This window comes from Dufourea novaeangliae, unplaced genomic scaffold (assembly GCF_001272555.1).
Source record: "Dufourea novaeangliae isolate 0120121106 unplaced genomic scaffold, ASM127255v1 scaffold14, whole genome shotgun sequence".
Taxonomy (NCBI): domain Eukaryota; kingdom Metazoa; phylum Arthropoda; class Insecta; order Hymenoptera; family Halictidae; genus Dufourea; species Dufourea novaeangliae.
Window position 1 is genome coordinate 2,526,705 of NW_015373890.1, and position 16,970 is coordinate 2,543,674.

General features: G+C 31.6%; 3 protein-coding genes across 5 annotated transcripts; 1 reads left to right on the top strand and 2 right to left on the bottom strand.

Annotated features, from left to right (window-relative positions):
• The first annotated feature begins 3,111 nt into the window (after positions 1-3,111).
• Positions 3,112-6,465, top strand: LOC107186652 (uncharacterized protein B0303.7). 3 transcript variants are annotated; one of them, XM_015574576.1, is made up of 6 exons: positions 3,112-3,402; positions 3,898-3,976; positions 4,554-4,680; positions 4,804-5,571; positions 5,650-5,913; positions 6,002-6,465. In XM_015574576.1, the coding sequence occupies exons 1-6, from the start codon at positions 3,381-3,383 to the stop codon at positions 6,131-6,133; spliced, it is 1,392 nt and encodes a 463-aa protein (XP_015430062.1). In that variant the 5' UTR covers positions 3,112-3,380; the 3' UTR covers positions 6,134-6,465. The 3 variants fall into 3 exon arrangements, with proteins under 3 accessions (XP_015430062.1, XP_015430068.1, XP_015430076.1); XM_015574582.1 differs by lacking the exon at positions 3,112-3,402 and adding an exon at positions 3,472-3,551; XM_015574590.1 differs by lacking the exon at positions 3,112-3,402 and adding an exon at positions 3,558-3,695.
• A 1,633-nt stretch (positions 6,466-8,098) lies between these two features.
• On the bottom strand, positions 8,099-9,548 carry LOC107185999. Its single transcript, XM_015573791.1, has 5 exons — positions 9,390-9,548; positions 9,101-9,317; positions 8,790-8,972; positions 8,535-8,718; positions 8,099-8,429 (listed from the first exon to the last, which is right to left on the bottom strand). Exons 1-5 carry the CDS (start codon positions 9,531-9,533, stop codon positions 8,099-8,101), a joined length of 1,059 nt encoding a protein of 352 aa, XP_015429277.1. The 5' UTR covers positions 9,534-9,548.
• Positions 9,549-13,368: 3,820 nt separating this feature from the next.
• LOC107186694 (cysteine-rich hydrophobic domain-containing protein 2) lies at positions 13,369-16,860 on the bottom strand. The gene is made up of 4 exons (XM_015574627.1): positions 16,465-16,860; positions 14,892-15,102; positions 14,625-14,741; positions 13,369-13,954 (listed from the first exon to the last, which is right to left on the bottom strand). Exons 1-4 carry the CDS (start codon positions 16,581-16,583, stop codon positions 13,904-13,906), a joined length of 498 nt encoding a protein of 165 aa, XP_015430113.1. The 5' UTR covers positions 16,584-16,860; the 3' UTR covers positions 13,369-13,903.
• Between the last annotated feature and the right edge of the window lie 110 nt (positions 16,861-16,970).

Consider the following 16,970-nt stretch of genomic DNA (forward strand, 5'->3'; position numbering starts at 1 on the left):
AAACCACGTTCTATATTACATCGAACTAGGATTATTTTAGAAATCGATATGAGATTCAAAGTGTAAAAATGTCTAGTACTTTGAATGTTTTACAAAATTATTCGAGATAAAGATGTATGGAACTACTGAAAATTACTTTAGATTCCTTTTCCTTGTTCTGTAAATTCTTTGATTGGAATATGAATGTTGCTGGAAGTATGACACATTTTCACAGGTCAATGATATAAATGGAACTTTAACACTTTTTTAAGTGTTACAGTGATATTTCGTCGGCCTCCGTATTAGCGCACTGCGCCGAACGCGGATAGCATGATGTTGTAGTCGCAAGGGAGCAATTGAATCGAATAGACGTATTGTACCGTAGCGCATCGTATTGTATTTCAAACTTTTATATCATATATAATTTATATGTATATATGTATATTCCAATAAACATACGTCGGGTAATATAAGCTTCATTTCATTGAATTGTCTTAAATATAACTGCATAAATATTGTACAATCCTATGTCCTATACTAATTATAGTTGTCTGGTTCAACAGGTTACTACAGAAACTAACTACTGCCTACGTCTTTTAAACTTGGTCTGTAGTAGTATCTACAGAAACTGCCATCGTTGAGGTTACTATATAATTTGCTCACGGAAGCACGCACAAGTGTCAGTCAGATTTTAAAAGTTGCACGAGCAACGTTAGACCGAGCTCGAGGCTCGCACGAGCAACAGCGAAAAGAATCACGTTTCAAAGCTCTTGCGCATGCACCAGGGGTTCTATGACCCCACGCTCTCTCCACACGGGGGCCCTGGCGGCACCTCCGGGGGTTCTATGGCCCCACACAGGGTCTCTGACGCCTCCACCGGGGGTTCTATGACCCCACGCTCTCACCACACAGGCCCCTGGCGTCTCCACGGGGGTTCTATGACCCCACGCGCTCACCACACGGGGTATCTGGCGCCTCCACGCGGGGTCTCTATGAACCCACACTCTCACCACACGGGGTCTCTATGACCCCACGTTCTCACCCCACGGGATTTCTTACTACATCGAACGCACAGTTTCATCTACATAGAAGCATGTGACAATTTTAGAAAGAATTGCTATTTCTTAAAGGATTGCATACAAATAATCAAATTACAAAACGGTTTCAGTTAGAGATGGCGTGCAAAATCACTGACGGTGATTTATCACAGTGATCACCGAATCACGATCACGGTCGTGATTTCACTTCATTTACGACCGTGATTGCGATTTTTTTATCTAGAGTGAATTTTGCTCACTGCGATCGTAAGTCCTTGATCTTTGAACAAAAAAACGTATTCAATATGATTTTACGATACATTACATTACTATTCGTGTTTGTAAAAATCAGTAGAAAAAACAAGAAATTCTAAAAGAATTATTTGATAGGTAACATGTAGATTATAATTTATAATAATTAATTTATTCATTATTCTTCATTGTTTCTAACTATTTCTTCACTTTATACTTTATACGATATAACTCGAATTTTTGTTTTGATGTCGTTAATATAAAATATACAGATTATGTATCGCGTGTAAAGAACTGTTAGGTTTCTCCACCAATCTAAAACGATCATGAGAAACACGAATCACTGTGAAAAATCACCGTGATTGGGAACGAATGTGATCGAATCACGAATGATTCACAGGTAGCAGTTCACGCCATCTCTGAACAGAAACGAGGTACACCCACGAGCAAACTCTGCTTCCGCTAGGGGAAAAACTAGCGTAGGGAACGGGCCTCCTACCAGTTGGTTTCGGAAGTTTCTAAAATTTAGGCCATATTACCATTCATTTTAACATTTATTTCAGTACTTGAATTAAAGTTACCAAGTGGTAGTAGGCCCTTACTTTAGGGTAAGAGTAGTAGTATAGAACTATCTGTGTAAAGTTTGCTCGCGAAGGTAGAGTAAACTCCCTTTTAACCGGTCCTTATGGGACTAAACCCCTCCTGGCTGGATAAACGATTGGTCGATTAATCCGAAAATATATGCCAAATATCATTTATAAAGTTAATATCAATAAAAAATATCAAAAAACTAATAACTATTTAAACAATGTTCAATATGTTAAAAAGTACATTAGCGTTATATGCGGCATACAGGGTATTAATAAAAATGTGGGACACTTTCCCAGGATGGATACTACATGCCAAACTATTGTAAAATGAAAATCAAAAACGATGAAATTGTATTTGAGGCTTATTGTTTCTGAATTATTAATTGTTAAAATACGCGTGAAATACATGTGGCGATGGATTACACTACTCGAACAGCCGATTTCTAGCTGATACACGGGTTCGATCGATGACCCAATAAAATTAATAAATTAAATAAAATGAAACTATATAATGGAACCAACTCGTGAAATAGTTGAAAAGCGCGCCTGAGCGCGCCTCTCAAGTAGAATAACCCTGTCACATCAGACATATTTTACGCGTATTATACCCATATTTTCAACAGTTTATAACTATCAAAAACGACAAACATCAAGTTACACAATTGTATTACATATGTACAATTAATTACAATTTTATGGTGTTTTCACTATGTCGCTAATTCGAATGATTATTTATTTGTGGGACACAAAAAAGAGATAGTTTTCCATAATAAACTTTCTTTATACAGTAATAGAATACGTAAAATATTACGATCATATACCGATATACTAATTCATACATATAGTACAATTCATGTTATAAAGAATCGTATAAGTAAGCTATAACCTTATTATTTACTTTTATTACAATATTGTAGGTTCTCGATATCAATTCTATATCTGCTGACGAACTGCCTATTATACGTAGTGGGGATACGTTTTTAAATTCGATGCATTGTAAGGCAATATTACATGATGATGATGTGTTATTAACTTGCACACAGTCGAAGCAGTTGCACCACAAGTGAACGGAGTATATATCATGTAATTAGATCTTATGTCTCGCTCTCGATTTTGGTAAAACAAAAGAGACAGAAAATTATGGCGGGGATAGCGAAGTATTGCTAACGTATATATATATATATATATATGTAGGACAAACTGAGTTACCATTGAGAACCTACTGTATTTCATTACCTGACATAGAAATCATAAACGTACCGTGTCTTTGCAACAGCATGTAAAATTCGTAACGTTACTGATCTAATTACAACTTTCCCTTAACAAATGAAATCCACGTGTAAATAGAATGTTTGAAAGTAATCGATATTTGTCTTATGTTTGCTGAATATTAAAATAATATTTTGTGTCGGGGTAAAAATTATTTGCTAATCGCACGTCATTAATTAGTTCGATTGACGTATTTTAAAACACATTATGCCGCCGTAATAGGGAATACACTCGCAGTCGAATCGAATGAAAAATGGCCGCCAACGTGAGAACAGGTGAGTTGTGTTCTCGAACCTGTCAGTGCTCATAACCATCATTTGAACGATATTAATCGTTTTCAGTGCGACGAAGAGTACAAGTGTTGAAACGTGTCGTTAGCGTGTTCGGGAATACTGTCAAATTTCATATCTACGTCACTGTTTCGGTTCGTACGTCAAATCAAAAGTATACTGCGATTCGTCAAATTTCCGTTGTTATCGCCGCGCCTTGCGAATCCGTGTCGCGTCAAAAGATATCTGACATTCAATCGTGGGCGTATAATCGCAGCGTAGAGCCACGATTATTCCGAGTACGATTATTTTTTTAAACTCTAGTTTCTCTTTTGCTTCTGTTCCTATGTAAATACGTATCTATATACATCCGCGCTACGTAACGTGCATGTATAGGAGAGAATCCGTGAGATCAGTGCCTGGCCGTGCATTGCACGCCGTGATAGCTTGTTTTGACGAACTTAGTTTTTAAATACCATCTCATTTTGTGTTTCCTTTCAGAAATGCGAATTCCAACACGTTCAGCCCCTCGTCCACCTGTTAATTCGACGGCTCAGAGAACCGCCGTATGGAATAACTCGTAAGTTCGACATGGATTTACAAAGGAAATTTTTTGTTCCTTTATTTCATTAGTAAACTTCAGTTATTTAGGCGAATTTAAATCTTTACATAATGTATTTTATCAACGAGAATTAAACAGTCATTTATTTTCTTTCGTTAAGCGCTCTATTATGTTATAAATAAAAGTATGACTTTTAAAATGTTGGAAGTGTTTATTTCATTCTATTCTGCAGACTTACATACATACTATGAATGCATAAAGTCTGTAATTTATTTATTATACACATATATCATATATTCTCTCTAAGCATATCTATACTCTTTGCCAAAAATATGTTGGCAAAATAAATTCTTATTTCTAATTAGCAACAATGTACATATTTATTTTTTATATGTATAATAATATCAGGCAAGTGTGTCTGTTAAATGTATGAAGCCAGTAATACCTTTTCCATTCTGATTGGCGAAATTAATCAATTTAAGACAGAAACCAATCTTTATAACATCACAGTAACATTAAACAAACTGAGAAAACTGCTTGAGCATGTACAGACAACTTTTATTTGATAATATATTTGTATTCTTAATGCTTACAGAAATGATATTTTTGGATCTACATTAGCACAACAACCGGTTCAGAAAAGAAAACCGCCTCCTCGACCACCACCACCGAAGTTTAACCAGAATTATGCACAGGCTCACAAGGACAGACTAAAGAAACCAGTATGTAAAATTATTTCATTCCATTATATTATATTGATTATGTATTATCTTATATATGTTTACATTGAAATTCCATGATTTGTAATTATAGCATAACTTTTTTTTCACACAATATTTATATAGGCAAGGCCAACAGAGCTCTTAACGAGTCTATTTGGGAAGAGAAGAAATGATCATCATTCGAGCACAACACAATTAAATAGTCAAGTACAGAATACATTACTGCATTCAGAAAATATAAATGGATCAGTTTCTTTGATAGACTTGAGTCCACCTGGATCTCCAACTTTCACAACGCGCTCAAGTAGTGATGGTGTCAGTATAGATAGTTTTGGCAGCGATGGTAATTCAAATCCATCAGTGTTCACCAGCAGTGGAAATACATCTCAGACAGAGAGCGGCTTTGAAGATGATTTCGACTTCTTTGGAATGTCTACTAAAAAAGTAACACAAAATGATCCCTGGCACGTTAATTCTGTGCCAGACCCGTTCGGACCATTGGAAGTTGCTAATCACAATGCATTACAATCTGTAAAGTACGCGGGAGATGTATCCTTCTTTGCTTTTAATACAAATAATCATAATCAAGTGCCTTCTAATCAGGCATGCTCGAAACCCATTCAGTCGATGCCAACTATTATTCGTGCAAAACCACCTAAACCAGCTGCACCAAAAATTCTGCCAAAGAAAATAGGACAGAATATAAATCACGTCGAAAGTGAATTAAAGTCTTTGAGTAAAGCAACAGTGTCTTTTACTAAGCCAGTGACGTTAGACTTAACGCATTCATGGCCAACAGATTCTAAAGATAGTCCTTCACCGCCAATGCCTACAATACCACCACCTGCACCACCATCAGAATATTTAATGGAAGGAAGCTCTGATCTTCTAGTAAGTGATTGAAATTAAATTAACTTGTCAATGTGTCTTCATCAGAGTGTCTGTTATTTTTTCATTTCTCTTTTTTAGGTTAATAACAAAGAACCCTATGGTATTGCGCTTTATGACTTCCACGTAACACACGCAGATGATTTACCATTCAAAGAAGGAGATATAATATACTTAATAAAGAAAGTTAACGACGACTGGATGGAGGGTAGAATAGGAAATCGTCAGGGAATATTTCCAATTAATTTTATTAACATCAAAGTTCCACTACCTGGTGTTCCAGACAATACTGTCACTGCTATATATTCCTTTAAAGGCGAAACTTCGGATGATTTAACGTTTGATGTAAGTTATGAACTCTATATTAAATTTATATTACGATTATATATAATTTCTGCAATTTTTTGTTGTTATTTCTATGGATGCATTATAGGAAGGTGCAAAAATTACAGTTTTATCAAGGATATCACAAGATTGGTTTTATGGTGAGTGTGAAAGTCGAAAAGGACAATTTCCAATAAATTATGTAAATAGAGTCCCATGTAATATTCCATTATCACATTAATTATTTTGTACTAATATTTCGGTATTTTCTCTATTGTAAATTTAGTTTTCATTCTTTATACCGAATAAATGTTTGTGCAACGGTTTTTTCTTGGAGAAGAAGAAATCAAATGTTTATAGTTCATTGTTTGAAGTGTGTGCTTTACTTAGCCACGTTGAACAGCTAAAGATATATCTCAGAAAAATTATATTCGTGAAAAGACTGAATTGTATGCAATTACGCATTGCCTTGTAAATTTCACGGGAATGATATTTTTTTATTAACATTTAAATCGAATTTTTAAATCTAAAAAAATTATGTACAACGAGAATAACTTTTCTCTAAAACTTCCAACGAAGTAATTCACATTTACTTCTTTTTATATATGTAATTAATATTTGGATTATACAGTATAAAGTAGAGACTCTGATACGTTATTTTTCAAGAAACGCAGTATTTAGAACAACATTGTTTACTATTATAATAAATAACTGTCAATCATTAGTCTCTACCTATGTAATACGTATTTTGAATTGATAACGTAAGATCATACAATATATGGAAAAATGCATGTACAAAACTTTATAATAACTACTTAACTTTAAGCATAAATTTATATCATAATTGATACAATTATGCACAAAATTAATATTTCAATGGAAACTTCAGTTCCTTAGAAGAAATGTCCATTTTATAACTATACTCTTCCCCCAAAAAAGGTTAATACATATTGCTGTATATGATTCTTGAATTTCAAAATATTAATTTGTTATATTAATTAATTAAATAAACAACGTAGTAAGTAGTTCAATGCAGGAATTATTAGCAAATATAATGGATTGGAGTGTTTGCTTAAGAAACAATTATTTCGTATAAATTATCATTTTGTACATCGTAGCACATGTAGCACGTGAATCAATTTTATTTTTCCGTATGTATATATATTATTTGAAGTTCGCTAGGATTTAAAACAAAATTATTGTTAAACATATAATATGTTTGTTATGTATTAAATGTAATATCACGTTTCTGAATATATGGAAAAGACAGCGGTTTTCATAACTGCTTTGCATAACTTGTTTCATACTGTACCTTTGGGATCAAAAGAAATTCGAATATATTAAGGTAAACAGGGAGATATGCTGATAAATTACATCTGTTCTAGAGTCGTTTATATTTAGTATGTATCGAATTATATTTCTAAACATAATAAAATTGCATAATAAGCAAATTACTAATACAAAAGCAACATTGTAATCTACCTATGAGAATAGGTAGATGCGGATATATAGAAATGAAAGTTTCCTTGTATTTAAAGAACGTATATTTCAACGTAAATAGATGATTACATGTTTCATGCAATGAAAGACAACTAAATATTTTACACGAGCATATCTTCAAAAATATCCGTTACCTATTCTAAAGACGTGTGTGTATGAAGACGTATGTGTGTACATAGGTGAGTGATTTTCAATTATAATAATCACTATATGATTATAAAATTGACAAAAAGATTGGAGGAAATATGACCTGCAACATTAATAATAATATTTCTATAAATTCTACACTCTATATTGGGACCAGATATTGAACTTGTAAAGTTGCTTATCATAATGAAGAATGTTAAAATTACTATCGTTATAATAATCATTATTCGTTCGTATGCATGAAAATCTAATTTCTGAAATTATTTTAAAGTATGTAATGTGATATTCGACTATGTTAGTAATAAATTTTGTCATGTATGTAAAATGAATTATTTAATGTGTTATACAACAAAGACACTGATTGTATATTATAAGAGTAAAAATAAAAAGAATAATAACAACGAAGTGTATCTACCGAAAAATGAAATAGTTATTAGAACTTGCCACGAAGCATGTAACGTGTGTATGCAATAAAAAAAATATGTATGCAGAGAAATATTTCATGATGTTTAATACTAACAGTCTTTAGAAAGTTTTTGCAATATGTTCTTCCTATTACCTAAATGTGTGCAATAGTGTTATTATTGTTTTGTGTAGAAACACTGCCATTAATAAAATCTTCGCTTAATGTAATAGCTCTTATAAGTAACACATTTGAAGACTGCATAGACTTCAAATCTCTAGGATACTTTGAACAAGATGTACATTTGTGAATATGGTTCGAAAATACTGAGAATATTATTTTCTTGTAGTGCCATGTTGTTTGTATCACAACATTTCTGAATTTTTCGCCTGTGAGATAATACAGAAAAAAATTCAATGCGAAATTCCAATGGTATATGTGAAAGCAGAAACCGCGACACCACTTCAATAGCATTTTCTCTTTCAACCTGAAAAACAGTTAGGAATTTCCGAATGAAACCTTGAGTAAATATAAATAATTTAATTTTGTTTCGTTGGACTATATAATATTTGTTCTGAATGTGATTTCATACCAATGTATATATTCTGCTTTTTTCTTTGCCTCGGTGGCAGGATATTTGATCAGAATAACATCCCAATAAAGTTCCAAAGTTTCAACAATACCAAGCGGTAATAACAGCACTAAGTAAACGGTTGACACCACAAACAATATTCTGGACGTGTGGTGAGTTTTGTTCGCTCTCTGTCTGAAATTTTCTAAGGAATAACGTCACTGGAAATATTCATGTTTCTTTAATTGTCAAGTTCCAATTAAACAGTACACTTACGAGTTAACCGGCAATGAATTTTTTCAGTCTTTTTCATGTGTAAAATGAGCAAAATATTTCCAACAAATATAAAAAGTAAAGGTAACCATGTTGATAAAGCAATGTAAAAGTACATTGCACTACCCCACGGTTTTATTTTTTTTTGGCATGGTATAAATTCAAAAACACTGTCCGTTTCATATCCTACAATTTAAATAGACCGTTTTTAGTATGTAAGAAAGCATTATTCTTAATTATTCTTATAGTTTTACTAAAGTTTAAATTGATGAATCTATTAAATAGTAAATCTAATGAAAAGAAGATGTGTTTACCGCCTGAGTATAGTTTTGTTAATGATATTATAAAACTGGTACATATTAACGTAATTATAGTTATCATTTCGGAACAATTGTTGCAATAACCATGTATTCCAAAAGGGAACATAATAGCAAAGACTCGTGTCCATGTCAGTGCTACAACCAGCCAAGTTGATGTAAATTGGAAGAATTCCATGGTGACAGAATTCAAACTGCACAGAAACCTACTATTCTAATAAAATAATACATTTAAATCTTAAATTATATTAGAAACAAATCGAACGGTAGATTACCAATTGCTTACCATGAAAAGATTATTGACAAATGTAAAGTGAGACTTTGCAATACCCACAGCGTAATTAAAAATCAGTGCTCCATTATCAGATACAGCGAGTGCTTTTAAATACAATGACAAATTAGATTCACAAAGTATTGGAGTACTTAGCATTCCAAAAGAAACTGTATTTAACAACACACCTAAATATACAAAGAATATTTAATTCAGTACGACACATTGAGTTGTAAGAATTTCATACTAATTGAAGTCAGTGAAATCGTGGACAAGAAATAATATTTGTCCTTACCAAGAATTATAATGAACGGCGTTATGTTCCCAAGCAAGAAACGAACAAACCTGACGAATGGTTGCAGTGACAACCAGTAAAAACGTACTTCACAGGGCCATACATTCTCTAAATTAGATTGTGCGAAGTCGTAAATGAAATCCAAAGCTGTTAGTGGCAGTGGACATGACAGATTTCCTCTAACAGAAATAAACTATGTGTAAACGCAAAAACATATTTTAGTGTATAAAATTGAGTGGTTCCAAACACATAAACTTCTTGTTAATCACATTCATTCACAGTCGATTCCTTTCCAAGCAGAATTTTGTAATGTCAAATATCTTCTCACCTGATATCATTTTTTATTAAAGATTGAGTAGGTTTTACAACTTGCAGCACGTTTAACATTAATATTAATACATTTATATGCTTTAATGAAAACATTTGTGAGCATATATCCACGAAGTTTACTTTGTGGAGAGGATGTTAAAAGTTTCATTCAATAATACATAAACAATTTATGAAATGGTACACTTTAAAAGTACTTGATATATTGTAGAGCAAACGTTTCTGCTTGAATTCTATCTGCGTTCTTCTGTCAAGCACCTTCTTGCTACGGTGACTAATAATAATGTCTTACTACTTATTAAGAGCTGCAAAGGCACCTGTTGTCAATTATCATAACACAGAATTATTCCTGGCAAATATCATTTCAATACAGACAACAGCTTACACACCTTGTACACGAGTAGTAACAGACCTAAATTATGTGTACATGAAAATGCAGATCCCGTACATCCGTTGATAAAAGCTTCTAGAGTACACATAATATGTATTTCTCATAAACTTGTATTGACTCAGAAGATAATTGTATTTGAGTAAATCTGTGTTACTGATTCTACAGTAATATTTGGAAAAAAAATACTTTTGTTATTAAATTTGACCTTATTAAATAAATAAAACATATACTTATAAAAAAAACGATTAAATTTTTATTCCACGCAACAGAAGTTTTTAAGACGAGAAAATATGACATTCGGACAAATTGATTAATTATTTTTATACATATTTAGATATTTACTAGAAAATTATAGAATTTTGCTTTTCTTAGTTCAGTTTACTTTTCTTTTTAATATAATCGTGTAAATAATTTTATCAAGTGTAGCTAGTGCAATTACATAACTGCATTAGTTTTGTAGCAAATGTAAAAGAGTTTATTTCTACTTACAATTCAAATAAAAAATTATAAGCATCAAACAAATATAAAATTAATAGGCAAATAGACGAAACAATTGTGAATTAGTATAGGAGAGATGGAATTTTAATGTATGTAATGTTATGTGACACACTTGTAACTATAAGAATTTACTTTAATTATACATATTCTATAGGAATCATCATCACTTCATACAAATATAGTTTGCAATATATTTTTAACATACAGTATGTACATATACAATTCACACAAATCCACGAGTGAAAGGCACACATTGAAACCGTAATAGCCTAATTTTATTCTCACAAAGTGAATGGAATACTGTTTTATTTTTCAACAAATTTTTTATATCAAATTTGTTCTATTTCATATTTGTTGTCTTCGGCAAGATAATTAATGGGCTTTCAACTTCTTCTTTAATCACTTTTTTTACAAATTGTTTCGTTAAGTATTCATGAAATACAATCAATATACGACAGTATAACAAAATTAATATTACATTTTTAGGGACATTATTCTCCATTACTTGTTCTGTCTATCAAAAATATATCCCATTTATTTCATAAATTTTGTATCTATTGATGAATATTATATAAGTTGACTTAACATTTCGTACCTTTCCTTTTTACACCAATCTCTATTACAATTCCAATATATAAATAAATTTGTATATTTCCAAAGAAATTTTTCTTTCAATAACAATGTTTATTTATCCAAATACTAGTAAATTCGTCGGATTTAATGTACACTTTAAAACGATTCTATAGTATCGGGAACTCTACATTTACTATGGTTATTTACTCATCTGCTTACCAGTATTTTTTTAAATATTTAAATGTAAATATAAGTTTTTTTTAACATATTTACAATAAAACTCATGAAAATGTGCAATACAGTGAAATTCACCTACAAAGAAATGCAATGTAAGTAATTTACTATGTATAATTTTAAAAAATAATCGATTTACTAAATATAGTACACAAATCCATGTTTTATAATTAACAAGGAACTGATTTTGTTTTCATTTTTTGTTTGCCAATACTATATTTACATTTCCACATGTATGAATATCAGGAAACACTTGCACTCTGTCTAAATTAATAAAAGTAAACAAGTTAATTTTCTTGTGGAAAACAATAATTAAACATAACAACTAATACACGACTTAGGAGCAAATTCATCTTAACATTTATCAATTTTGCACAGTGTAACTACTTTAATCGTAATTTTTAAACACACGAAGGGACACATATTTTACATTCATGGTTCCATTGCACAGTACATCTCAAAATATTTTCCTATCTATTAGTTTCTGAATAATGATTCTAAAACTTATGTTGCGTACGGAATACAACTAGTTTACATGGCTCTTGTTGATGTGATTTCTTGTTATATTATATTTATATTTTTTTTATACAATAAGAACATATTTTTTTATATTTATTTTATAAAATAATCCCTTCAAAGTATTTGTAAAGTCCAATATGATGTTCCCTAATTGTACTTCAGAAGATAAGCATTTATATGAATTATGATATGGATATAAAATGATTGTTTGAATATTTAAAAAAAAAAACTAATATTATAATTATTAATTTGGACGTTAAGTACACACCTTAGAGAAATCAAAAGTTGTTCATGTGCTTATAAATAAAAACTACAAGCACAGATGTATGTAACCTTTAAGAGATATATAATATACATGCTTGAATTGAAAGCTAGTCTTATATTCTCAATCACAGCCACTGAACAGCAACTTAAAAAATTGCAATACTTTACATGCCTTAGCATGTTCTGTACGTTCCTCTAAAATTTCATTTATCATATGTAACCTCAGTGAGTTTTATCTTAATTTCCATATACCAATTATAATTCTTACTTTTGTCTACCATTTCAATACATGTAGATCAAGGGTAAAATAAAAAAAATCCTTATTTTTTGCCTGAATGTAATTATTTTATAGAGAAGTGTCTGTGCGGAACCATATGATGCGATGTAAAATGTTACACAATCGAAAATTCATTGAAATTTTAAATAATAAACCTTCAAAATTTGACTTCATGCATTAACATTATACACTGATTAATATTTTTTTTATATAAAAAGAAACTGATTTTCCTGAAAATGACATTGAATAAACCAGAATTGTTTCTTTCTTTGAATGCAACGAAATTTCTCTTAGATTATTTCCGAAACAATTGTTTAAAATGATGTACAGTTTAGTTTAGAACGTCATCGGGTTTTCTTTGTAGTTATATTTTTAAAACCTTAAATTATATTCTTCAATTTATGTCAAAAAGTAAAACATATCTGTATATCTTGTACTTTCTAATATCACCGTAATAATGAATCAACTTATAAGAAAAATAAGATTCTATATCGTATAGGTAAGTATGTACAAACGTGTATGTGAACATTTTGCATCTTGTAGTTATATAAAAATTCTCAACTGTTATTTCTTGTTTTCGCATCGCAAATATTTCAATGCGTTCGTTGTACTGTATCAGATCGATTTCTTGCCTCAGAGCTCAATGTCTAATCGAAAACATTTTCGTAAACTATTAACAGAGAATCGAAAACTATTTAGGACAATTATGTGTTAATGACTAGCAAACTAGACATCAAGTAGTATTTCTAAACACGTATACGATCCTTTTATATCATTTCTTCTGTGCAAGACAGTAAACACTCGCTAATGTTTCTCGTTTTTTATGGAGTAATGGAAGATACAAAAAAAAAAGAAACAGTACATTTTCTGATTAGAAAATGAACAAATTGTCCATATTTTTATACCTGGTCAAGTCGATAATTTTCAAGGAGTAAACCTAATGTATAATAGTTACCCTACATTCATATCTCATTATTGTACTGTGCAATCCTACTAATATTTACAAAAATATGTCTCCAGCAAGTGCTACCTCTAGTAGCGCATAACACTCTTTCATTTCAAATAAAGCCAAAAGATACAGCTTTTTTTTTGTATGCCACAAACTGATTTGTTATGTGTGTATCAGTTACATAAGAATCCAGACCTTGACTTTAGTCAGGTTTATATATGGGTACTTTTGGAATAAATTCAATTAAGAGTACCTGCAATATGAAAGATGAAAACAAATAAGTGTGTTGTTTCTACATAGATAAACTCACTTATATACAGGGTGTATCATGTTAAGCATCACCATAAACTTTCGATATTTTTCTTGAACTTTACAAAAAATTGTGTTAGACAGAAGGTTGAACTATATTTTAAATGTGCATAGCTTTTGTAAATCAGAATTTCTTTTTTATCTACATTTTTTCGGAGATCATGCATGTTACCGTTTGTGTTGAATCATGATAAATCTACCAATTATACATATATTGCACAAAGAGACACAAATAACAAATAAAAAGTAAAACAGAGATACCTTAGTATCTTTGAGCATTTGATTTGACATTGAGGTCACACACTACTCAAGGTTCAAGAAAAGTCCTGAAATTTCATGGTCACACTTCAATGGGACATCCTGTATATACATACATGTCATATTTAGCATAAGCAATGATATAACTACTAGCACTAACTCATACATTCCAGTAGGGCTTCAGTTATTTATATAACTGAAAGGACAAACTTGTAATTCTTACGAAATGTATGTATAATATACTTAATCGAAGTAAGAACTCAATACTCAAAGGTGGTGAATATTAAAACAACATATAATAAATCATATGGACGAATGAGAATTTGTATATATTCTTCTACTTTAGATTTACTTACATATTCCATCATAGACGAAGTGTCACATCTCTGTTTTGCCAGTCTCCAATGTAACCCAAGTTTGTGATAGAGTCTACTGTTTTCCCATTCTAATAATTTGTTTAACGAGTGCTGTGTCTAAAAATATACAAATGAAAAAACACATTATTTCTACTATTATATTTCATGAATGTAAACAAAATGTAAAACAGGAACGTATTGCTTAATAAATTTACAAGCATATTAAAAAAAATGTAATTTATGTTTTAACAAAGATTAAGCACTTACCCTTTTACTCAAACAGATGACAGGCCAAAGGGAACAACCTAATGTACAACAACAGCATACACAGCCACAAAATAACCACTTAACATTAACCGGCAAAGTTTTTTTCAACACACTGTTTATTCTCATGACAGTTGCTTTAAATTCTTCCGGAGCAACACGTGACACCAGGCCATTTGGAAACTCCGATTCGAAACGATTGCTAAGACCAAACCTGAACGAATAATTTTACTTATAATATATTATGTTGAGTGAAAATCTTTCTACGGTAATATCTCAATGAGTGCGACGAATTTGGGTTCACTTCTGAACATTCGTGGCAAGGTGAAAAAGTTTTCAACTCCTCATAAATTTTGTTTTTGCACAGAGCTGGGCCTCTGCTTAGTTTCTGTTTACTCTGTTTTGATTGGTTCCAGAAGGCAAACCACCCAGTGGGTATGACGCAGTTGTTTGTGTCGCATTCATCGAGGAATCACTGTATTTCTTGTATAGAAAAGCATCAGCAAGAATTCTTAGTGAAAGATTTGTTTCTATCGAGAATGTGATACAAATGATAGATAATTTCAGTATCTGAATACATAATAGTTTTCTGTTTTTCCCTTTCGTTTTTGCATATTCAAAATTGTATATTTGATAGACAAGATATAACACACTTGGCCTTCTCTGGGCACTGGCAGGCTTATAATTCTGTTTAATAGGCCTTAACAATTAACTCCTTAACATACGAATTTTTTTCAGTTTAACAGCAAAAAATAATCAATTTGTTTTACATCAGCCTAATGATATTGTATCATGTTTTCTTGATTTTTAATAATATATGTAATACTTTCAGCAAAATAGAAAAAGGAAAAAGCAAGATGGGATATAAACATGCATTACTTCACTTACGAGTATCAACATTTATCATATTAACAAACAACAATTAAAAATGTAAATGGGCATGATCTGTATATACCCACATAAAGCTCGAAAATATCAAAAAGAAGAAACTATAAGACAGACAGTTACTGAACGCTGTTCATTCAAAGACTGAAGAAATAAATAAGAAATGTTATCATTAGAAATGTGGAAATTATCATTGTTTATTCATTAAATACATAAGGAACACGAGCTCCTAAAAAGGCAATGTATATTTTTTAACTGTCTATTAACAGGATTCTAGACAGAAAAGTGTTGAAAGCACTGACATTTACAATGAAACCAATGGAAACCTAATTTGAATTGAGGTACACCTCGTGGTCTTCAATAATTTCCTAATCCTAGTCTTAAAATTCTGTACAGAAGACTGTTTTAAGGTGTCAAAAATGCATTTGGGAGCATCGAAAAATTTTTCTAGTTCGCCCTATCTTGTCCAACTACGAGAAATTATTTCAAAAACTGTATTACAAAAATCAATTTTCTTTATATAATTTAACGTATTTCAGAATATGTATTATTTAGTTGAAGGGACAAAGCACCAAAAAAGAAAAGCTGGAATCTAGTGTAAATACAGTTTAGATTGTCCATTTCTTTGTTCTTAGAATAAGATTCTGAGATAGACGTGAAAACTCAAAGTGGACATTGAAACTTTACTTACACAGTCATGTTACCAGCTCCTCGAATAACTATAGGATCGGCCACCATTGTCACGTAATGTTCCTCCAAATTCTGCTCATTTTCTTCCTCTTCTTCGTAGATCGCGTCGAAATCTGCCATTGTGCGATATTCGACGGTTCCCGCTCTACGAGCAACACGATTATAGTGTCGTAAGGGAACAACGTTACTTCTACCGCAAAGCGGACCTAATCATTTATACTTCGCACGAAATCGCAACGCGTGCACGTTGACTTTTAAGTGTTATATACACATAAACATTTTTACGGTCACAAATCGTGAATCAGCTACCGAACTTTTGGTCGAAAGTGGCTCGTAACGACACCATTCACAACACAACACACGATGCGCACTGCAGATGCTCACAGACCCAGTTCACCCAGTTGGACCCAGTACTCACTGCTCATCAGTATCAGTGATGCCAGAATCGTGGGTCGCTTTACTACTACTCCGACGTACCATCGTCTCCCACTATGACGTCCCGCTACC